General features: G+C 35.2%; 4 protein-coding genes across 8 annotated transcripts; 3 read left to right on the top strand and 1 right to left on the bottom strand.

The window, feature by feature from the left end:
* The first annotated feature begins 18 nt into the window (after positions 1-18).
* On the top strand, positions 19-5,264 carry LOC143209695 (uncharacterized). 2 transcript variants are annotated; one of them, XM_076425710.1, is made up of 10 exons: positions 19-254; positions 329-534; positions 890-1,122; positions 1,489-1,776; positions 1,847-2,007; positions 2,076-2,211; positions 2,285-2,588; positions 2,663-2,822; positions 3,496-4,343; positions 4,415-5,264. In XM_076425710.1, exons 2-10 carry the CDS (start codon positions 471-473, stop codon positions 4,501-4,503), a joined length of 2,283 nt encoding a protein of 760 aa, XP_076281825.1. In that variant the 5' UTR covers positions 19-254; positions 329-470; the 3' UTR covers positions 4,504-5,264. The 2 variants fall into 2 exon arrangements, with proteins under 2 accessions (XP_076281825.1, XP_076281827.1); XM_076425712.1 differs by lacking the exon at positions 329-534 and having other exon boundaries at positions 20-254.
* Positions 5,265-5,363: 99 nt separating this feature from the next.
* On the bottom strand, positions 5,364-6,788 carry Atpsyno (ATP synthase subunit O, mitochondrial). Its single transcript, XM_076425725.1, has 4 exons — positions 6,635-6,788; positions 6,393-6,437; positions 6,182-6,292; positions 5,364-5,910 (listed from the first exon to the last, which is right to left on the bottom strand). Exons 1-4 carry the CDS (start codon positions 6,653-6,655, stop codon positions 5,464-5,466), a joined length of 624 nt encoding a protein of 207 aa, XP_076281840.1. The 5' UTR covers positions 6,656-6,788; the 3' UTR covers positions 5,364-5,463.
* A 398-nt stretch (positions 6,789-7,186) lies between these two features.
* LOC143209690 (uncharacterized) lies at positions 7,187-16,352 on the top strand. Of its 4 annotated transcripts, none has more exons than XM_076425699.1 (14): positions 7,187-7,342; positions 7,435-7,946; positions 8,426-8,579; positions 9,156-9,778; positions 10,031-10,207; positions 10,887-11,515; positions 11,591-11,950; positions 12,015-12,264; positions 12,326-12,534; positions 12,600-12,738; positions 12,809-13,065; positions 13,140-13,305; positions 13,368-13,540; positions 14,525-16,352. In XM_076425699.1, the coding sequence occupies exons 2-14, from the start codon at positions 7,443-7,445 to the stop codon at positions 14,628-14,630; spliced, it is 3,747 nt and encodes a 1,248-aa protein (XP_076281814.1). In that variant the 5' UTR covers positions 7,187-7,342; positions 7,435-7,442; the 3' UTR covers positions 14,631-16,352. The 4 variants fall into 4 exon arrangements, with proteins under 4 accessions (XP_076281814.1, XP_076281815.1, XP_076281813.1 ...); XM_076425700.1 differs by adding an exon at positions 13,636-13,688 and having other exon boundaries at positions 7,229-7,946; XM_076425698.1 differs by having other exon boundaries at positions 7,229-7,946.
* Positions 16,353-16,817: 465 nt separating this feature from the next.
* Positions 16,818-23,861, top strand: Mat89ba (nucleolar protein 6 Mat89Ba). Its single transcript, XM_076425702.1, has 12 exons — positions 16,818-18,207; positions 18,302-18,745; positions 19,335-19,803; positions 19,878-20,159; positions 20,234-20,507; positions 20,926-21,220; positions 21,287-21,511; positions 21,892-22,326; positions 22,395-22,558; positions 22,815-23,068; positions 23,139-23,548; positions 23,616-23,861. The coding sequence occupies exons 1-12, from the start codon at positions 18,190-18,192 to the stop codon at positions 23,859-23,861; spliced, it is 3,516 nt and encodes a 1,171-aa protein (XP_076281817.1). The 5' UTR covers positions 16,818-18,189.
* The last annotated feature ends 9 nt before the right edge of the window (positions 23,862-23,870 follow it).

Raw genomic sequence — 23,870 nt, forward strand, 5'->3', positions numbered from 1 at the left:
ACCATACATAAGTTCGTGGTAACGGAAGGCGTGCACTGGTTGGCACTGGTGCACAGTGCACGTATACTGACTATATACTGACGTATACTGCAGCCGTTTTGAGCCGTTTGCCGAAGTGTCGAATGATATCGAAGTTGTTATTGTGATAATGTTTATCAAAAGGTTGTTGTTTCTTCAAGCATGGTAAAAAAAATGTGAGCCAATAACAGCACAGCGCGATCCTTTTCACGTTATCGCATCGAGCCGTTAACAAGGTAACTCGATATGACTTTTGCGGACATTTGTATGCTACATACTAATTTCTATAGTCAGATATCTGTGGTTGCAGGGAGAAACGCCGCATATCACAATTTCAAAAAACTCGAGTTTACGCATTAATCGAGCTTTATCGTATAGGATTTACGCATTTACCAAAAAAATAGTCATGAAAACAAGTTCGAAAGGCTCCAAAAAATAATGCAATTTAACCGATGTCCTGTGTCAAAGCATTAGTGATCAAAACTTTACACGGCAATATGTATCTCGCAAGCGAAAGTATGTGACATTTGGCGTTCTACCTGACAATCAGATATAATACCGCATGTATTTATTGATGTCACTATGACAGCTATGCATTTCATTGTGTGACAGGGGATCTTTGAAAAAATTATTCTTGAAATTATTGTTCAACCCTTTGCACTCGGAGCTATTTTAACTCGAAAATAAAAACATTTCTTCCCAACCTATTTAGAATATTTCCATTCCGTATGAGTTTTCAAATTTTATACCTACATGTTTTATACCTAAATGTTTAGTAATTGATTAGATACCGACACATTTAATAATGTAAACAATATTTTGAATAATGGTACAGTAATTTTTATAGTATTCTATATTATTATACAAATAGCATTTGCCATGACAACACCCATGTGTGAAGATGGTGGCCCCTTGAGAGAGTGGGCACCTCTCGCTACTCTTCTTCAACAAATACCTGCCAAGATTCAAAATGGACTATTTACGCATAATATTAATCTCACCTGTATCGATGCGGTACCTGAATTCATTGCAATTGGAACGAACCATGGACTGGTTTACTGGTTTAACAGAGAGAAGCAAGATCTTCAAAGACTTCGATGCGAGGTATACTTCAATATGTTTTAGGAAATTAATATGTTAAATGTCGCGTACTGATTCCAGTGGAATATGGTTCAAAATCTGCCATCAAGACGATTAATACATTCCGTGCCACGTGTACCGCTGATGGTACATGTTAAACTACCCATTCAGGCAGCATGTACCCCAACTTGTACAAAAACATATATATTTACCCATATATTTTATAACAAGTTCAAGACTGTAGAATATATTTCCACCAAAAGAAGGTGGCATTATAGAAAATGCAGTATAGAACAAAACACATAAGTTTGCTTAATTGTCGAGCAAAGACAGCACGGAACGTGTTAATCAATGATCTTACATTCACACAAAATTGTATGTTTTGTACAGAATGTAAACTCGAAGATTACATGCATTCAAGTAATCTCAACTGTGGACTATATGGTTGCTGCTGGTAACGAGCAAGGTGTTGTAACAGTGTTTCAAATACCTAAAAATCCACCAGATTCATTACCGGACAGCTTAAAACCGAAACAGAAGAAACAGGCGGAAAGATACAGTATTAGCGGTCTGCATAACAGTGCGGTAACAACAGTGGAATGGTCTAAGAACGGCATGAAGTTGTTCAGCGGAGATCAGGATGGTGTAGTGGTGTTGACCGAAATTGATTTTTACATGGTACGTTGTAGAAAATAAATACCATTATGTCTATGTGCGAGTACGTGTTACTAATAAAAATGTTTAATAGCATTTATCAAAGTCATCGGAATTGCTTAATGAAAAGTATGCAGTTGTACAGCTGAGTTATCAACAAGGTCTGTTGTTGGTTTCAACAACGTTGCGCACGATACTGGTAAACAGGAATGAGAATGGAAAAGTGACTCAGGTTGGCCAGAAAGAGCGTAAAACGTTAGTATCGCCATTTCAGTTATAAATCCATTGTAAAACGATTTCTGTAATAGAGTATTGTATTGTAGATTAGGAAAATTAGGAGCCGTGTTCGGTTGCCGGCAAAATTATGTACAAGATTTAGTAATCTACGCGAGCAGGCCTGGGCTACGTTTATGGCAAGCTGATAAAACTGGAACTGTATCGAAAACACTTATATTTAAGGTCTGCATGGAATTGTATTGCTGCTTTTAATCTGTTTCTCCAATTCATCTAATCGAAATGTATATTTATTTAGGATGCTATTCGGTCTGGTCATACGGAAGTAGAACTTCTGAATCCAGCACCGGAGAGTTCGAAGAAGAATCGTGGAGAACCAACATTCGGTGTCATTTTACCTTTTTGTGATGATTTGTTAATCACGTATAGCGACGATATTATATACGTAGTCAATCCGCAGACTATTGCTATAACGTCCATTGTAACTGATTTACGACGGGTGATCGATGTTGCTTGTACTAAAGATGAAATATTCGTCCTGGAGGGAGAAAGGAGTATTATACGTATAGCATATTATCCTGAAACTAATATGTTCTCAGCAGGTACGTGTTTCTTTTTCTGAATCATGCTATTTAATTACTCGTCAGAATTCTAAAGAACAAATATATATTTTTAGAAGCAACCAACACATTGGATCCGCTATCGTCGTTTGCTGAAATCAGTAAACCCGTAACTAACGGTATACTAGAATTAACTTCGAAATTAAAGGAAAGCGCTATAGTACCGGCTATTCCCTTCCACAAGATTAACCCGACCAATATCATTCAGTCCGTTGGGTACGATATGCAAAGAATGTACAGTGTTTTCTCGATAGTTGTCCAAAACACTGGTCTGGCCAGGGATATTCGTGGCATTTTTCTAATGAAAATCATACCACATATGATATAATTCCAATTGTATTTACTTGTGTAATGAATAGACTGGATTTTATGCAATTATGACAAAAATAGGTAGGTACAATTTCGAATAGAATAAAGATTAAGAGCATTTAGAAACATGAATTTACTATTTTCAACGTATTAAAACTATCAAAGGATAAAAGAATTTTTTACGTGGCCCATTCTTAAAATTAATGCACAAAATTTTTATTTTGCATAAAGATTCGCAGTCTAGTAAAAAACGATGAAAGTTTTGGACGCAACAAGGACAGCATATGAGAAAGAAAGAGACACTTAGAGTTCTTCCTTGTTCCTTCCTTAGGTCCGAAGCTCGTAAATTACAACTTACGCTTCATAAACATAAAAATAGGACTTTTGAGGGTGACTGCGGCCTAGATTGATCTTTTATCTAGCGCTTTTCACTACTGAAAAACCCCGTTTTTGCATTATCGAGAAATGAGAAGGTGCATCCCACACGCTTGCAATCCACACATTGGGACATTTATCAAGAGAACACTGTACTCACTTTTCGCTAATAGAATAACACGTACTAAATCGAATATGATTTTAGTATCGCGCCAGTTGGTACGGCTGACATCGATACAACTTCAATAGCGGAAGAAGCAGTAGAAATGCCAATGAATTTAAATGCCTCCGCAGTGGCAAACAGTAGCGGTGCATCAGATCAGAACGATGCTTCCAGGAGGAACAATTGTGAGCAACCCGACAGACATATCGATAGGAGGCAGATATTCCAAAAGATTAGTCAGCAAGAGTTCGAAGATGTTGTATTCACTCCGGAAAGAAAAATCAAGAAATCGCGTAATAAAGCAATAAATGGTAACGAGAGCGGTTCGTCGTTCTCCGATGTCGATGATATGTCTGCTTTCAATAAGGATAAAATAAACGCTAACGAGGCGTTGACAACGCATTCCTCTTTACTAACGCTCAGCGTCGACGACGATTTTATACTGAAGACTGAAAGGAATCTCGAATCGATTCAACGCGATGTAGAAGATAAAGAAAAGCGTTTGGCTGAGGTATTGGATTTTGATTTGTCGAAGTATATGGCAACCAGTCAAATCGCTACTACCAACTCGAATGTTTCCGAGTGTACTATCAATTCGAGCATCTATGCCGATTGCAAGACGCATTCCAATGATTCCTCAACAGACGAAAGGAACAACGAGCAAGAAGAGGCGTATAACGAACACAGCGATCATACAGAAACCGAATCTGGCGACGAGGATGTCAGCTATCAGACAGAATTAAAAAAGTTAGAAGACCTAGGTGAATGTAGGAAAAAACTCATACAAGAGAAATTAACCGACCCGTTAACAAACAATGCTTATGTCGATGCGAAAAAAACACCGCATACAACTGATGTCGATAGGCATAAACTAGAGGTTCAATTGCATAGTGAGTATGATTAATTACTTTTATCAGATTTTTTTTATAATAGACATTTAATGCTTTCCTGACATCCTTAGTTCTATCAAATGAAACTATGATATCGACAGTCCTTGAGGAGGAAGATTGGGTCCTGGTGAAAAATGTCACATCTTCGGTTGCAATGTAAGATCTAATAAAAGTGGAAACTATTTCCACGCACGAATTATTTCTATCGATAGTTTACAAATAATAAGTCGTATAAGAAATGTGCATTCTGCATAATAAGCTGAAGCTTATATTAGAATACGAGTCCATTTTTTCGTATATTTTCAACCATGAAATTTATGTCGCAGTCGCATAATCATTTCTAGTCTTATTTTAGCGAAATATATTCTTTTCGATTCGAAACGAGAAAATACATGAAACAGGCGAATTGTTATTTTTATCGTGTGAAATATAAATATCAATTTGTTTTTGTAATTTTAATACACATGGGAATTTCAAGATCGTATCTTTCTATTGAAAGATCGAGTATCACAGAGTATTATATATAATCGTATTTGTTCCATATAGGAAGTGTATATTGTTTCCAAAAGATGATCGTTGTAAAGAATATTTAAATTTTTAGATAGTTAAAATTTTACTAAAAAGCTTCAGTATCTAGTTCGTTTAGAGCGTACATGTTAAATAGAAATCCTTACAAAAGTATATTTAATTTTCCAATACGATTACACATTTTGGAAAGTTAGAAGCGTATTAATAAATCATTCATGAAAGAAACAAAAAAAAGATCCGTGCAACTATGAATGCTAAGGCAAGCAATTATTTTATTTTCATGTATAAATCTATACATATAGAATTTCGTTCACTATGTATGTAACGGTATTTACAACACAATATTTTTGTGACATGTTATATCTCTTATTAAATAAAACGAATGAAATTTCATTATTCGTTTTTATTACTCGTTCTTAATAACGAACTAAGGGTAGCGGCTGTACAGAATGGTGTTCTACGGAATGAGAAATACACATCCTAACAAAAGAGTTCATTTGTTGTAATTTATTATTTAACGATGTACATTTTACTGGTGATTGCCTAGATGAGTACTCGATTCTCTCTCGTGTAGCTTATCGAATAAAAACAATTATGCTGCTGCTGTAATGAGGTCGTTGTATTTCTTTATTTTAGAAGCAACGCTCATGTCTACGTATTTGTCGCCTACAGACACAACCATACCTCCGATGAGGGCAGGGTCAACTTTTGTGGTGAGCAGAAGAGATTGACCTTGGGTCAAGAACTTCTTCAGAGCAGCTTCGAGTTTAGTTTTCATATCCGCGTCAAGCGGTTTCGCTGTAGTCACTTCGCAGACAATCTCGCCTCGACCGGCAGCCATCAACACTTTAAATGTGTTGATTATACTGTTTAATTTTCCAAGACGACCATTTTCTGCGAGCAGACCCAACAAGTTGGCAGTCTCTTTGCTAACGCTCATTTTACTGCTGACAGACTTCAGAGCTTCTACTTTGTCTTTTCGTTTAATCACAGGGTTCTTCATAAATTCCTCTAGCTTCTTATCCTTAGTCATTGTGTCCTATTACAACATGTTTCATTAGAAAAGTGTGTCATACTATTAGGTTGTAACGAAAGTTCGTAGCGTTCGTAAATTAAAATTGAAAGCTAAAATTCAGATTTATTCATAGATTTATTCAATAACATATTTTCCATTCTGTTCTATTACTTTTTGCCATTTTCGAGGTAACTTCTAGTGTTATAGAATAAACATAAATACTAATATGAAAATGCTACGAACTTTCTTTTCAACCCATTACGTTACGATTAAAACACTCTAATCTAATACATACTTGTAACTTCACCAGATCTTTTTCAACGTTGTTCAACGTCTTCTGTTTAGAAGCTGCTGAGTAAAGAGCTGTGGCATATCGTCCTTCCAATCCGAATACTTGAATCGGAGGCTAACAAATCAAAGTAGTAGCATTTTTAACATGAAATCCAGATTTATTAGCACATTTTGTTATATAATTTTTGGCTAACTTATGTATGTGAAAAATATACCTTGACCATCTGCTGAAGAGCAGAGGTGGAAGAGAACGATCGGGCCTATAGAAACCAGAAATGAAATTATTACTTTCATAGATTTTCACGGAAAAATTATTAACAATGTTTTCATTTCACTAATTCAACAAATACGTTGTCATATATCAGCTTGTGCTACTAATTAGAACGTCAATGATTATAAATTGGAGTTTCGTTCGGTAGTAGAAAAGCAATAAATTATTGTTCGTGTCATTACTTACAATTACTCTGCTGAAAGACATTTTCAAAAACACCGTCAGTTCATCCAAACCCTTGAACGACAAAGGTGGACTTACACGACCACCATTATATTACATAAGTCACCTCGATATCTGTGATGGGTTATTCTACTGTCTGAGCGAATATCGAGAGCGACGTCTGTAGATTGAATTGAAAAGTCATTAAATTTGTAAATCATTAACATAGCTACAGAAGTTGATTCTTCAAAATAATATAAAACGAAAATCAAGAGTGAAGAAATTGTAATTTCAACTTATTTTTTCATTTATTAACAATCAAAGTTGACAAATGTCAATGCAGAGCCAGCTCTGTCTTCGTCTTCTGATTGGCGGAACGGAAAGATCATTTGGGGATAGTCGTGTTCCAAGATTACTTCATCTACAATCTACAAGATGACGGATGTGGACAACATTTGTGGTTTCCTGGACACATGCTGGACACTTTAGACAGATTTCGAATATTGCCGCCCTTTTCAACAGTTCTTCTCTTCCTTCTTCATCGAATTGCTCCCGCTCTCTCTGCGCTCTCTCTCATTGACGTTAGGAACATTTTCAACATTCGCACTGGCAATCGTGAATGTTGACACTTTTTGCCGTCAATGGCGTACGATAGACGCACCTGTGTCGATGTGTCAGAGAAATTTTGTACTATATTGGATTTTGTATGACGTTATGGTCAACCAGTGAAATGTAATTATAGGAGTGGCATTTACGAATTAATTGTAATAGATAGTAGTGTCGTAGAGAACCGAACCATTCTAATTACGGATGTTTAAAATTAGAATGTTCAATGGCTGTGAATATGGAAGTAGACAAGAGCATGTCCGAAGAGGTTGACACTCAACTTTTGGCGAGTAATTCGATGGATTTTAAGGACGGCGTTCGTCGCGAGAACAACGAAAACGTACAAGATCTCCAGCATCCTTATTTGTCCCTCGATAATAGAACAATTAACAATCACAAATGCGATCGAACCATTCTATACGCACAACTCGACGGTCCCGAGGTTTACGCGAACGAATTACCCGATAATCGAGAATTACAAAATAAAGAACGGGAGGACAGTATAAAGAATAAAAAGGAAAACTTGCCCGAGAATATGAAGCTCTTACAGAACGATTGTAAGGACGAGAGACCAGAGTTAACATCGCAAAATTCTATGGATAGTCATATGTCCCAAGCTCCATTAGCTTTTACAATTGATTTCGGCAACAAAGAGGTCGATACAACAAAATATCAAAATCTATTCGAAAGGTACAATGCCAGGCATAAAAGGAATCTTTCTGCCTCGAAGGTAAGTTCCTCCACGAATCTGTGTGGAAGCTATGTAAAACATTAATTCACACTGTTGAGGGGGTAGACTCGTTTCTATTTCTTCATTTCTCTATAATGCAAAGATGGGGTCTTTCAGTAGTCAAAAACGCCAGATAAAAGATCAACTTAGACTAAGTTGCCCCCAAATTTCCTATTTTTATGTTTACAAGGCATAATTTGCATTATTCTGTAGCATGTAGCTGTTACAGCTTTATGAAAATAGCTCTATGCACAGGTTTATGCCAAATAATGCAAATTATACCTTGTAAATGTTAAAATAGGACTTTTGAGGACGATCGCAGTTTAGATTATCTAGTGTCTTTGACTACTGAAAAAGCCCATCTTTGCATTATCGAGAAATGAGAAGGTGCAAAACAAAAGTCTACCACCTTAAAATATACATAAACACTGTGTGTAGGAGATTAAACTATGTAACTAAGCTGGGAATTCGATTTTCAGGTAGAAATTAACACGAGAAAAAGTGGTGCTTCGTTCTCTTCGAATTCAATGCAAAAACAGAAAGTATCTAGTACACATTCCGAGGGATATTTTAGCAGCGAGGACGATACAAAAAGAAAAACAGATCAATTGTCAGAGAAATTAAAGCAGCTAGGTAATTTGATTCTTTTCAATTCAATTACTAGAGTTGTTTTTTGTAGATTTGATTTTTATTAAATGATAGACATGTAGACTCTTATTCAGAGTATTATTAAAATAATGTAAATGAGAAGTGTTATAGTTTGCCACAAGAAATACTAATTGAATAAGTCTAACTGCTAGCATAAAAATGAAGTAGTGTTTGATTGATAAACAAATCTCCAGTTTGTATTATTCAAAATAATGTTTGACTGTTTTTTTAAATCGTTGAAGACCATTTCCTTTTGAAGAGCTGAATGCTGTGTAATGGATGACTATATCAGTAACGTATGAGTCATGGTGAAGTCACCTGTACTATGCTTTTTAATATTCTTCTCATGTATCTCAGATATGTTCACAGTATGTAGGCTGTCGACACATTTAAGTCTTTAATACCACATTCATATTAAAACCTTCGATTATATTCGATCTATATATTCTGGTTACAGCACTTATACATTAACATTAACAATTAATTTTCATTTTTAGCTTTTCTATCTGTACCTCATACTTACGAAAAATATTTTATAAAGTCGTAATATATTTCTTTTAGGTTCAAAACCACTTTTGAAATCGTCCAATGCCGCAAGAAAATCCGAGTCGAATGCAAAAGTAACAAATTTTCAAAATAAAGAGGAAACAATGACTAGATCGTTCGAACAATCGAAACAAAATAAATATCCCCATAAGAATCTTTCTCTGGAGCTGAATTGTTCGGAGAAAACGAATACAACATATTGGGGACCCCAAAAGTCTGCCACTATAAACGACTTGAGTCGAATTCAATCAAACAATTACGACGATACTATCAGCGAGAAACAGTACACGAAGAACATAGATCAAGAGGACGATTACGAACACTCGTCTGATAATGAGAAAGTATCGAATATTAGTTATGCTAGAAGCAAAAGTATCAGCTCGAAGGAACACAATTTATCTAGCGTGACGTATACGGCAGAAATGAATCCAGATCAATCAGCCGAGACCAACATAGATACTTTCAATGTTAGCAATATTGATGCAGGATCTGATGGTGAAGTTAGCGAAGCAGGAACATACACGGTACACAAAGATTACACAGATGAAGAAAAGGCGCGGATGGATATCGACAAAGTTTTCAACGTCGGTGTTTTCACTGAGGATGAGAGCAACGAAGCATGCATTCATAGCTTTAAGGTAAATTAACTGAAATGTTATTAATAGACTGGGAATTTTATGCATTTATGACAAAAACGGGTAAGCACAATTTAAAGTCATGAGTGCATTGGTTTCAGCTTAATCAGATAATTAAAAGAAGAAAGAAATTTTGATTTCGCTCCTGTGTCTTGCAATCAATGCAAACATTTTTTATTTTGCATAAAGATCCACAGTCTAGTTATTTCACCTAGCAACGGTTACTTAGAAAACTAAAAATATTTGGATTCGCAGATGAGTGCTTCAAGGGACAACAATACATGGATATCGGAATGGGCGTCTCAAGTAGCAGAACATAATTCTCTTCCACCGGTGATAGGTGGACCAACCGGCCGCACTCCTCCACTAAGTCCTTCCAAAATACCGTCTCCTATTCATACTAGATCTCAAAGACTGTCTCGTAGTCGTAACGTAAGTTTCTGTTACATAGATTGCTTCTATCAACACTTTATGGGCTATAAACTGTTAACCCTTTGCACTCCGAATTATTTTTCAATTTTGTTACCAACAACTCCCTACCATTTTAAGTGTTTCATTTGAAATTTACTTGAAAGGACAGTTCCTTACTAGTTATTTTAAACAATGTTGTTTACTAACTATATTAGATATAGATCTCAAACTTTGTTGTAATTTATATTTTGTGGAACTTATACTTGTTTTTGACTAAAAACTACGACAGTTCCTTGACTGATATTTATTTTAAACAATTATGTTTACCAATTATATTAAATATAGCTCTTAAACTTTGTTGTAATTTATATTTGTGGAACTTATATTTGTTTTTAACTAGACAATATACGACAGTTCCTTGACTGCTTCTTATTTTAAACAATGTTGTTTACTAATTATATTAAATATAGCTCTCTCAAACTTTGTTGTAATTTATATTTTGTGGACCTTATATTTGTTTTTAACTAAAACATACGACTTAAATAAATAAAGGAAGAACCAAATACATATAAAAACACGTGTCATTTACATTTTCCTTTCTCCGATATCGAGTCACACTCGAGAAAGGAGTGCAAAGGGTTAATACGTTAAAAGTCTCCTTATTACGATACTTTTACGAGTGTTATTACAACATTTTTAGGAGCAAAGCGACAGCAGTTTAGACGCGGAGTCCTACTTACGAATGAAAGAGCGAATTGGATTAATGTCGAACCAACACATACTAATCGATTCCGGCGGAGAATCGGATGATGACACCAGTAACAGTTACAACACTCCTCCGCACAGCTCACAACGGACACCGGTGCATGGTGCATTAGCAAGGCGAGGAAGTTTATCTGAATCTCTGTTTCGACGAGTGAATAACAGCGAAAACCGGAGAAGTCTTCGCAAATACTTAAGTTCAAACAAATCTAAGACTGAGAATGCTAATGCAGAATTAAGTAGTCCGTCCAAAGATTTGGCTTCCCTTCATCTGGGGAAGCGAAGTAGTTCCTTGGACAGGAGAGAATATGCATCCGACACAACCGAATCCAATACGTCCAGGAGAAGTAGTATGAAGTATTATCAGGACGACGATACGAAATACACAACTAGCCCTGTTTTAAGCCGTCTACGACCATCTACGCCGAAATTAACTAATAGTCCGATCGTAACTCGTAAGACAGTCACGAAAATCGTGAATTCGCCCGTGCTTGAAAGAACTAAACACTTGACGAAATCCTCTCCGCAAGCTAAGAATATCGGATATTTTACTTGCGTTGAAAACAGGTGGGTAGATCGAACGAGAACCAAGACTGCTTCGTTTATAAAATACTACAACACTTTTCTCTTTTTGTCTTGCAGTCCATACATGTTAAGGAAATCAAATAGTACAGCAAGTTACCACGAAGGAACCATCGGCTTTAATAACAAAGATCTACTACCAAAAACGAACAGCGTTCTCCAGAATAGTCCAAATCTTCATCGTAATCTAAGCATCCAAAGATCGTGCAGCAACGCGAACATTAGAAATATCAAATCGCAGAATCAGTCCTCGCGTCGAAGTAGCTTTAACAGTAGTGACATCGAAAGAACATCTTCCGGAGGAAGATGTCTCGCTGCTTCCGATAGCAGCAGCGAAACCGGTGAACAGCAAGTCAAACCTTTAGCCACAGCATCTTCCGGAATCAAGTTGAATCGAGCTTTCAGCATACGAAGGGCAAGGTACTCTTCGAAACTCTAGCGTGGCTAGACAATTAAATAACGCAAACTGTCTATTGTCTTGTAGATTAAATTGCGAGTCCGATACAACTCCTAATACCACTCCGGAAGAGAGACGCAGAAGAGCACAGAGTGAAGTGAAATCCATACCCTCGCAAACAAATAAACAACAAAATTATCATCGAAGTCGTGCAATTAACGCCAACACGCATAGCAGAGAGCCTCTAAGAAAATCGGAACCTGTAAAACCTAGGGCTGTATCCTTGTCGAGGACCGATAGCACCAGACTTAGTATACGAGTACCGAAATCAGCTCACGTAGGTGTTATTGAAATTTTTATGTGTTAAGTCATATGTGAAATTGTTGAATTATGTTTAGCATACTGTGGCGGCACAGCGACCCAACCAGAGAGTAAACAAAGATCAGAAGTCTGGTAGAAGTAATTCAACGTTAACATCGAAGGAGGTAGAGTTTCAGAATTGGAAGAGAAGAAAAAGTTACGATCCGATGAAAGCAGCTGCTGAGGGTAGGAAAAAGTTAATGGACAACACGAAGAAACATCATAGTACTGAAGATAGCACAGGAAAGTGAGTACTTATAAAATATTTGCTACGCATCGATAGTATTCGTTTTCTAATCAATATCCTTACAGTCACGATAGTTCTGTGTTACGTTCGGCAAGCTTCCATGGAACAGGTGGTGCTCTCTCATTAGCTAACGAGTGGTCTGACAACGAATTAAATTTTGCTCAGAACGACAATCAAGTACCTCCGCCGTGTAGTCCACAGTTGGTAGGTATACAGAAATAAAAATGTTCTGGAAGTGTATGACTGAATCTTTTATTAATTTATTCTTTACCAGGAAAGCGATAGTGATCTAGAGACGTCTTATTACTTGCAAACAACGCAAAATGTCGTCTCAGCTATGTCAGCTCGAATTACAGTCTGCCGTTCACCCTTAATCGATTCGGATAACGAAAGCGACGAAGACACTAGTCATAGTTTGCATAAAGATATGTCGAAGACATTACACCAGCCTAGCGATACAGAAAGTAGTGACGACCGTCAGCCTAACACACAGAATGTTAACACAAACACTAAATATAATAGAGCATTTAGGTATGTAGCTATATGTAAGAATATATATTCTATTGTTTAATGTTCCACATTTCTCAACGAATCCTTGTCCACAGTTTACGCAGAGCAAGATTAGAATCTCAGCCAACAAAACTACCAACAAATGTACATAATAAGAAATCCGTGACACATGAGACTAGGGCAAAGTCAGAGACCATTACGAGTATTAGTAGAACTGATTCTGGCCGCTTTAGTATGCGATCAAGTAGAACTTCGAATACAGTACGTAATACTTTCTCTCGAAACACTGTTTGAAAATATTTTTACGGAGTCGTTCGCTTTAGGGTTCTAAAACAAAACCAAAGGAAACGAAAAAACCTGCGATGCCAAATGCACGGGAAGTCGAGATGCAAAATTGGAAACGCCGTAAGAGTTATGATCCCATGAAAGCAGCCATGGAAGGGAGGAGAAAAGCAGGATTGGCGAAGAAAACTGCGAACGTCAATCTCTCACCGAGGTAAGCAGCTGTACACGTTTGCTAATGGAGAATATGATACAAAGAGTTCTGTTGTTTCATTAATATAAGAAGTAATTGTTTCATTGTGTTGGTAGGACTGATAGCGATCGATAATCTAATGATAGAGACCGTCAGGTACAAGCAAGTGGTACGAAACAGACTTGTTTGATTTTGTGATGTAGATTTTTTTAAGAGGTACACACATCGAACCTATTGCAACTCTCTCACACCTTTCGCTGCTATCGTACAGCCTCTTAAGAAGATCGTAATAACGCTGCTTCTTGAATTTATTTACTATTTACATTCGTTCATTCATTGCCTATTGCAATGCAACTTTTGCACTTTTAATCTATGAATACTATGGATATTTTTATAAATTGATTCAAACGTTTTCTTTAAAATACGATAAATCTTTCCCTCGAACCAAATATACATGTATCATCGTGATTTTTATAAATTATCAACGTCGAACAGAGAATATAAAATCCATATTATTCATCGTTCACCTCCTGGTTTAATTTACCGATGTTTCAGTGACCTGAGTTACAGAAACATTTCATCGTTTCTATCGCAAGGATATATTTCTCATAAAGGAGATAGCTAGATATTACACTAATACACCTTACAATGTGTGTGCAAAGTCGAAACTTTCCAGCCTAATTTGTTGTGGCTTATTTAATGTGATACACAGCTAGATTAATTTTTCAGCCTTATATTTATACGTGTTTGAACTGCATGATTCAAGAAAGAACCAAAATCTGTTCTTGGTTCGACAGACTTATGTCTTCGCTGTTTTTGAAATAGGTACAGCGACCCGAAACATCCAGATATCGCGTATAGAGTGTTCAAATAGAAAATCATTCATTTTAGAAGCGTACATAAGAGACATTAGTTTCATATTATTTTGAATTGATTCGTTTTAGTAACTGGTTCTTTCTTCACGTTGTTTTAGTTTAAGGAAACTATCATTTGCTTTGTTTTTAGTCACGTTGCAAGATCGCGCAGCTTCCATGGTTCATCAGGAGTTGGTGTTAGCGATTGGAGCGACGAAGAATTGGCTATATCTGCGGATGAATCGACCGTTTATTGAAAGTCACAACACTTTGAATTCGGTTAAAACAAGATGTTCAGCTGTGTAGTAGTCGATGTATATAAAGCGTAAAAGAATCCGTTCTTACCAGAATCGCTCTATAAATAGTTCTATACATTTAAAATTATATTAAACAGTGGAGAATGTTAAAAGATCTTTTCTATATTAAAAGATTCTATTTTTTGCAACTTTTAACATTTAAGAAACTATAGATCTATACGGCTATCAGTACTGCTCTAAGTTAAAGGTATCACTATTTAACGAAAAATTGACGCGTAACATTATATCATTAACGATTCAATACTCTTGTATTTCAGTTTCGCTTCTATCAGAGTTTAAACAGTGATTTTCGTATATTAGAATACGTGGAGTTGAGTCTCGAGCGTTGAATGATTAGAAACAAATACGTCAGAACATTCTGAAATCTGCGGTAATGAAAATATAGTTCCAATCTTAGGGCCTAAGAGTAACGAACGCTAAATATACAAGAATCGTGTGTGTTACATTGGTTTAATCGTGATTGGACCAATCATATAGCAGTAAAGACATTGACATCTTCGCCTTCTACTTCGGTTCTACTTTAAATTTTATTTCTGTTTTGAACTAACATGTTCGCTCTGCGAATCATATTTTATGCTCTCTAGTTCGTTGTAATCAAAACCCATTACACTTTCTTATACTATTTAAATCGATATACGACTACAATATACAAAAATGCTCTTTCTAAAAGAAAAGAATAGAAAAATATTTCTATTTATCATGAACTTGTGTATGAGTGACATACCTAAGTAAAACTCATTGCTATTTGCTGCTGAAACGTGCAATGAATTATTGTAATTACTTTTTTTCATCGAATAATTTAATGTGATCATAATATGCTTTAAGATAGTAGTACACACACACATATTGAAGTATTATATTTTATTATCGACCGATTCAAATGTACATCTGTTTCTTTGTTGCGAAGTCTGTAAATATTAGGAATCTTTGAATTGATCATACAAGGAAACCAGAATCTATCTCGCACACTCGCATGATCAAATTATTGCGATTTGTGCATTTAGAATAATCTCAATAATGTAGGAACGATGTGAAGCGCCGATACGTGTGATCGTAAAACATTTCTTATCAAATATTAACCCTTAGCACTCGATTCGTGAAAATATTGTTTACATTATTAAATATGTATGTGTCAGTATCTAATCAATTACTAAACATTTCCAGAAAATTCAGAAATCGTAGGCAATGGAAATATTCTATGTCGGAAGAAATGTTTAATTTTCGAGTGCAAAGGGTTAATCAATCCTTGTTCGAAAGTTCACGTTGTTTGGTTGTGCTGCTTGTTGCTCTATTATAAATTTATAGATAACTTCGAACGCTATGCGATCCAAACAAATTACTTTTGATGCGTTTCTCTCTCTCCTGCACTGATATATTAATCTTATTTTCCACAGATCTTTGAAGCATGAGAGATTGCATATCATTTCACGAAAACTTATTCAGAGAAAAATATCATATCGTACGACACATATAGAAAAGAATCATTGATTATCTGAGATATAATATTATATTTTATTTAAGGTTTACTTTGAGAAAGACTCCATTTAAAAAAAAAAAGAATTGTATGTTTTGCACATTATTATTATTATTATTGTCAAACTGCACTTTGATTGCTGTATGTTTTTTGTTTTAATAACTGAAGATGGTGCTCATTATACACAATTTTGTTTATTTTCGTTCACCACATCCCACCTTTCCAAGTTTAAGCTAATACAATTCGTGATGTAAATACGGCTTCTTTTTGCAAATACTATTTACCAGTTAATTAGTATAATAATTTTACTTGTACTATGTACGAATAATCTTCCAAGAATGGTGCAAAATAAGTTTCACGTTATAGAGCATTATGTTTATAAATATACAGATTTCTAATGTCATGTTAAAAATATGAAGGAGTATGTGTAATATTGTTGCATCTTGTTTTTGATGTGAGTGTTCATTTTATGCTCTTCCTTCGAATCAAAGAGGGCTTCCACTGTGAAGGTCACTGTGATTATAAAAATCTCTATCGCATTATTTCTTATATATGCGGAACGTATATAATAATTACGTTCCTCTTTCTAGTTGCAAAAGCGAGAATCATAATATTTTATGCTTGTCATCAATTGCCGACGAATCGCATCTTCGTTTCCTCAATTTATCATGCTAATAGGGTAATGAAATGAAGACAATTTTATTACATTTATTATTTTTCTAATGTTAGGGAATGTAGAATAGAATTCATAAATTGTGGATATTGGCAAATTGATCAAATGTTCAACATCCAATGTTCAAATTTATGTTTCATTACTTTTTTTCGTAGATTAGTCAATAAAAATTTGTATAACGATTTGTAATCGAATTATTATACATTATAATTCTCTCTTTTGCAATGGCAATATATATATATAATTATATATATATACATATACTATACATTTGTATACAGTACATCATTTATAGGTATATATATAAGTAGCTAGTATATACATATTATAAAGTTTGTATGTTACTTGTTTCACTTCCTAAATATTCGATCATTTAATTTCCACTATTCTTCCTAAAAATTGTTTACTATAATTTAACTTTTTACAAATTTGTTGGAATGTGAACACCTATTTATAAATATGTTCATTCAGTCTGTAAGAAACGCAGTATATATTTTTCTATCTGTAATGCTTAGCGATAGACATAAGTTCGAGCCTATCTTTAACGGTATTGTATAATAATTTTTAGAATGTGCATGATTTGTTTTCGTTGTATACATATACATGCTGCCTATGACATAACAAAAAAATAATTAGCAATCGATATCTTCAAAATACGTTATAAAACAACTTGAGAAGTTTAACAATGATACAATAATAAATGACAGACAGACGATGTATGTGTTCTTTCCGTGAAAATCAAAGAACTGATGCTTTATTTTTCCCTTTATAAAATATATTCTGATCAATATTCTAATTCATAAGAATATTCTGCATCAATTTAAGAAACAAGGGCCAAGAAAAAAGTTCTTTCCTTGTTTAATAATTTTAGTGGGTTGAAAATAATACATTAGTGTTTCTAAATTCTTTTCACCTGTAAACTTTTCCAAGTTAGACCAACCCATTTTTTATATAAATGCATAGAATCCGCAGTCTACCTATCGCAAACCTGTTAATAGCTTTCCTTTTTCTTGTAAATAACAATATCTATAGTGAAAATACTGATTAAGAAACCCTTCTTAATCGTTAATCTTTTATTCGAAAAGACTAACAGGTCATTGCTGACAATTGGTGTGTTAATATTAATCTTTCCCTTATGTAACATATATGTACCTTACTTAATTTGAAAGGGAAAATTACGACCGCCATGATTTGCGCATGCGTAGTTCGTGATCGATGGTGGCGCTAAGCACGTGGATCAACGCGCGCTCGAGGACCAAGCACGTGAAGGCATGGCACGTTGATTTTTGCCGACTTGTTTAAATTTTATTTCCACACATTATTTAAAGTGATAGAATAATTAAAACAGGAAAATGAAGGGTCCTTACAAGGTAAATCAATTTTAATCAGAACTATATAACCTTATAACCAAACGCAACAGAACCTCAAACGATACGGTTGTCATATAAACACTGTGTGTTTCAGCCAAACATTAGCGCTTTGATGAATGATTCCAACGACTCGGCAACTGAAAATGATGATTATTTCAATGATGAAATTGACGAACTCGAAGAAGACGATCATGAAGTTGCAGAAGATGAAGAGGACGAAATACAAGAGGATACTATGGAAGAGGATATACCTGTAACATCTGATAAGAAAAGGAAGAAAGTCACTGATGATATTACAGATGCTACCCCAGGGAAGAAAAAGAAATTACACAGTGAACTTTATAAACAGCCAACAGTCGAGGAATTGAATCAACTTAGGGAAACAGAAAATTTATTTCATTCCAACTTGTTTAGGTTGCAAATAGAGGAGATGTTAAATGAAGTCAGAATTAAAGATAAATACAAACGACTGTTCGATGCTTGGTTTATACAGTTTGAGAAGACTGTAAATTCTATAAAAGAAACAGAGGAATACAAGGTATATAAGTTTCTTAATATTTTAAGAGATTACATTAGACCTGGGCAGCATAGTTTGCTGGTGCCTTGCACCTATGTTGCCCTACCATAGGCACCTTCAAACTACTTGTGACAGGGAAAGTACGTTGTTTCTCCATAGTAACAGTAAATGTTGGTGGGGGACAGTCCCAATTATCTCAATTCAGACAAAACTGCCCAGGCCGGGACTATGTGTAGTGGTCTAATCCCTGAAGGGGGTAGACTCTTGTTTCCAGGATTGCAAGGGTACAGGATATGCCTTCTCATTTCTCAATATTGCAAAGATGGGGTTTTTCAACCGTTAAAAGTGCTAGGTAAAAGTAATTTGCATTATTCAAAAGCATAAAGCTGTGAATGTAGCTATTTTGATAAAGCTGCAACAGCTACATGCTGCCGAATAATGCAAATTACGCCTCGTAAACATAGAAATAGGACTTTTGAGGGCGATTGTGGCTTAGATTGATATCTTTAACCGATCTGAAGACCCCATTCCAAACCCTTGCAATCCTAGAAACGGAGTCTACCCTCTTAATCAGTAAAACAACATGAAATTTTCTAACATATTATCACAGCTTTCAGATAAGAATTTAAAGAAACAATTGAAAGTTTATATTCCCAAGCCCCATGTTCCAACGAAAACAAAAGCAACATTTAAATTCTCTAAGCCATCCCAAATAGCTGTGATAGGGTCTTACGCGTACAATGCCACAGTTGGTCCGACTATCACTGTAGATATAATGATTGAAATGCCTGCAAAAATGTTTCAAAAACTGGACTACCAAAACTATAGATATATGAAGAAGAAAGCTGTATATCTAGCATTCATAGCATCTAGCATTACTGATGATATCGCAGAAGAGAAAAAGTTTATCGGTGACAGTTCAAGACCAATTTTAAAGATTGTACCTAGCGGAAAACTGGGTACAAAAGTGAATGTACTGGTGCACATAACAGCTCAGGAAGAGAGCTTTAAATTAAATAGATTTTTGCCGGAGAAGAACGGTATCAGACCCGGATGGTTCTTCTCGGATAAAGAAAATGGTATATTGCGAAAACATTTGTTGCTTTATAACTTACACTGTTTATAGTACTTCTAAAAATGATTATTTTTGCAGAAAGTCTACTGCCAACACCACATTACAATTCTATAATTCTTCGTGATTTAGTAGCTTCCAGAACAAACACGGAATGTTCGAACATTATCAAAGAATATCCAAATCTGAGAGACGGTATTATATTATTGAAAATATGGCTAGCACAGCGAGAATTGATTAATGGTTTCGAAGGTTTCAGTGGACACATTATAACAATGTTTGTTCTGTATTTATTGTCTATTCAGAAGTTAAATACTTTCATGAGCAGTTATCAAATAGTCAGAAACGTGTGGCACCACCTTGGTAAAATATTTTACAGCTAACTATTAAACAAATGAATGTACGAGTATTAATACTAATATACTACAATTTACTAGTTCAAGTCAGCTGGCATGAAACTGGAATAACAACGAGCCAGGACAAAGATAGCAAAGATAGGGTTTCTATTTATAAACGTTACTATGACTGCGTCTTTCTGGACAATACTGGTTACCACAACATTGCAGCGTACTTACCTAAAAGCACATTTTTTTGGATCCAAAGGGAAGCTGAGCTTTGCCTGCGTCACTTGGACAGTGCGCATGCAGATAGTTTCCAGTCGCTTTTTATGAGGAAAGTGCCATTTTACAAGGCATTTGATCATTTTATACGGTAATGATTAATCAGTATAATTATTTAACACTTTGAGTGTCGCATCTTTCAGAAATAGGAGACTAAATTATTTGTCCAAGCCTGTAAATGAATTTGGTTATTATTAGACTGTGGATATTTATGCAATTTGCAATTTTTGTAGACGAATTTTAAGACAGTGGAATGAAATGAAATCTTATTTTCAGTGGTAGTAATCTTTGTAGATATGAAATAAAGAAAGATTGTGCTAAATTCTGTCGAATTTTATATTCTACCATTTTTTGAAAATTTTCAGAAGCCATAAATGCATAAAGATCCGCATTCTAGTTATTATTAATCTTGAAAAATGCAAGAAGGTTGAGAAAAATAGCTGAACTGGCACTCAAAGTGTTAAATTGCAATAATATTTATGGGATCGTAATATTAATTAAATTTCTAGTGTCAAGGCTACTCAAAGATTGGGAAAAGTGGTGAATACATTCTCACATAGGAACTATAAATTAGATTACGGACCCAATCGTCGGAGTCAAGCAATCACAATCATTTACAATATACTGAAACGAGGATTAACCAACAGAGTACACCACATATGTGTGCTACCAAAAGAATTTACAGAATGGGAATGCACAAAGAAAAGTTCAGTCAATATTGGAGAAATCTTTATCGGATTAGAGCTGAATTCAGAGTTTTGTTTTAATATAGTGGATAAAGGGCCTGAAGCGAATTTACCAGAAGTGAGTGAACACTTCAAGCCGCGCGCGCAGTGATTTACATTTTATATTTTATGATTTGTATTTTAGGCAGCACAATTCAGAAAATTCTGGGGAAACAGATCGGAGTTACGTCGATTCAAAGATGGATCTGTCCAGGAAGCTGTGGTTTGGTCGAGTGGCAAAACTATATCAGGAAAAAGAATAATATGTAAGAAAATTGCAGATTTCTTGCTGAAAAAGAAGCTTCGTTTCAAAAAGAATCACTTTATGTATATCGCCAATGAAATGGAAGATGTTCTAAAATTGAAGAAGGTAATTACAGAAATGATAAAATCAACGAGAATATGTCTGCCCAAAATTTTTGCAAAAGGAATAAATTTGTTGAATAATTCCTCGTGGATGCATCTTTACAATCTCAATAATCGTAAATTAAAGATACTAAAACCAGTCATTTTGACGGGTCCTGCAAGCCTAGTGTTAACGCTATTAGTGTTCACATTTTTAATTATTGAAGTTACGAAGATGCTTCCTACAGGAATTATTCAATAAATTTCTTTATCTAATCACGTATTATTATAAGAATTGTGAAGAATCTAAATAACAGTCCTGTCATTTTTATAAAACAATGTGTACCCGACACATTTTGTAGTTGGTACGGTTAGTGTTAATGGACAATTCTTTTCGAAAATTAGGTGCAAATAACGCATTTCACGTATGGTACGGGTGAAGAAGCTACGTTGAAAGTGATCAACGTATTGAACAGTCTCGAGAAAGAATTGATGAATCTATCCGATATTCCTTTATCCATCCACGGAGTCCAAGGATCTAGCGCAGTTTTTCGATACGCGGATGTATTTCCGCCGATCGCAACAGTTCACCGACCAGACAGGAAACTTATTAAACAAAGGAAGAATTGTTTAACATTATCAGACAATGTAACTACGGCTCCTAAATATGTTACTCCATTAGACGTGTGTTTGCAATTATCAATGAGTGGCAAATGGCCAGACGAATTGGAGGCCTTCAGAAATACGAAGGCTGCTTTCAACTTACAAATTTCGGAATGTCTTAGAAAACAGTATATGCTAAGAGTAAATGCAAACTATTCGCACATTGATGTGTACAAGGTAGCTACATTTAATTGTTTATATCATTTTTAAATGACATTATTGAAAAGGAATTGGTATATTATTAGGAAGGATTTGTCTTCCGATTGAGGATAGCGCATCAGAAGGAAATCAGCTGCCTTAAGCAACAAATAACGGAGGATGGAATTAAACAGTACATAGACAACGACGAGTCGGTCGAGTTAGAAAGCAGATTATTCGAATTACCGAAGCTGACTAGTGCTTTACACGGGTAAGAATAATTAACACTAGGTTTACGGAGCAATGTAAGTGACAAATTTTTAGCCAAATAAGAGTAACCACTTAATATTGTCTCCAACTGTATATCTAAAGAAATAAATTTTTTGGATAATTTCTCGTAGATGCATCTTTACAATCTGAATAATTGTAAATTAAAAATATTAGAATGCATCCTGTAAACTTAGTGTTAAGGGAGAGATCGAAACTCTTTATAAGACTGCAAATAAATAATTTTACTTACACGGCAGATTACACGTCCAGGAACCTTCCTTTGGAACAACTTGTTGTTTAATGAAACGGTGGCTCTCTGCTCAATTATTGGACGATTTCCACATACCAGATATCGTGGTTGAGTTACTAGTAGCCTCGATGTATTTAACACCGGCTCCGTATAGACCTACTCAAACGCCTCAAGTAGCCTTTTTAAGAATGCTGGAGATTTTTGCCAGAGGTCACTGGAACACAGATCCTGTGATTGTTAATTTTAACGATGAAATGACCAGTAAGTAGTAATACTAGTCTTAAGTTTACGGGTTCGTTTACTGTTCTTAATGTACCATAAATAATTGTAGAGGAAGAAATTATCGCTGTGGAAACTCTGTTTGGGTCGTCCCGTAGCTCTTTACCGCCATTATTTATATCTACTCCTTACGATCAGCAGAGATCATTATGGACCAGAAAAGCACCCAGCACTCTGATTTTAAATCGTATCACAGCTTTAGCAAAGCAATCTTTAAAATTACTCGAGGATCAAATGTCTGCAAAAGTATTGCTTGATGTGAAGCCTTTATTTAGACCTGCGCTTACAGAGTACGATTGTTTGATACATTTAAAGCCAGTTATGGTTCCGAGAAGAAGACAAGCTATTGATATCAGCGAGGATTATTCTCTCTTCGATGTTCATCCTTATAAGAAACATTCTGCACAAAAGATACCGGTCGTAGACTTTGACCCTGTACAATGTTTCTTGAAGGAATTGAGGGTGAGTATAAATATTGATTACATATAATAATTCCTTAACTAAATATAAATTTTTTCTTTTTCAATAGAATGGTTACGATGAATTTGCATTATTCTTTCATGACACTTACGGAGGTACAGTGATAGGAGTACTACTCAAACCTTCCGCTTTGGACGCTAAAGACTTTAAAGTGACAAATATTAGTTGTCGCAAGCTCAGCGACAACGATCAACTGGTTTTAAATGTTTCTGCAATGATTCAAGACTTCTCCATTCTTGGTAAAGACTTGATAGAATCGATCGATGTGCAATCGAAAAGATTTTCTTTGACATGATGATCCCGA

Source organism: Lasioglossum baleicum, chromosome 6 (genome assembly GCF_051020765.1).
Source record: "Lasioglossum baleicum chromosome 6, iyLasBale1, whole genome shotgun sequence".
Classification (NCBI taxonomy): Eukaryota; Metazoa; Arthropoda; class Insecta; order Hymenoptera; family Halictidae; genus Lasioglossum; species Lasioglossum baleicum.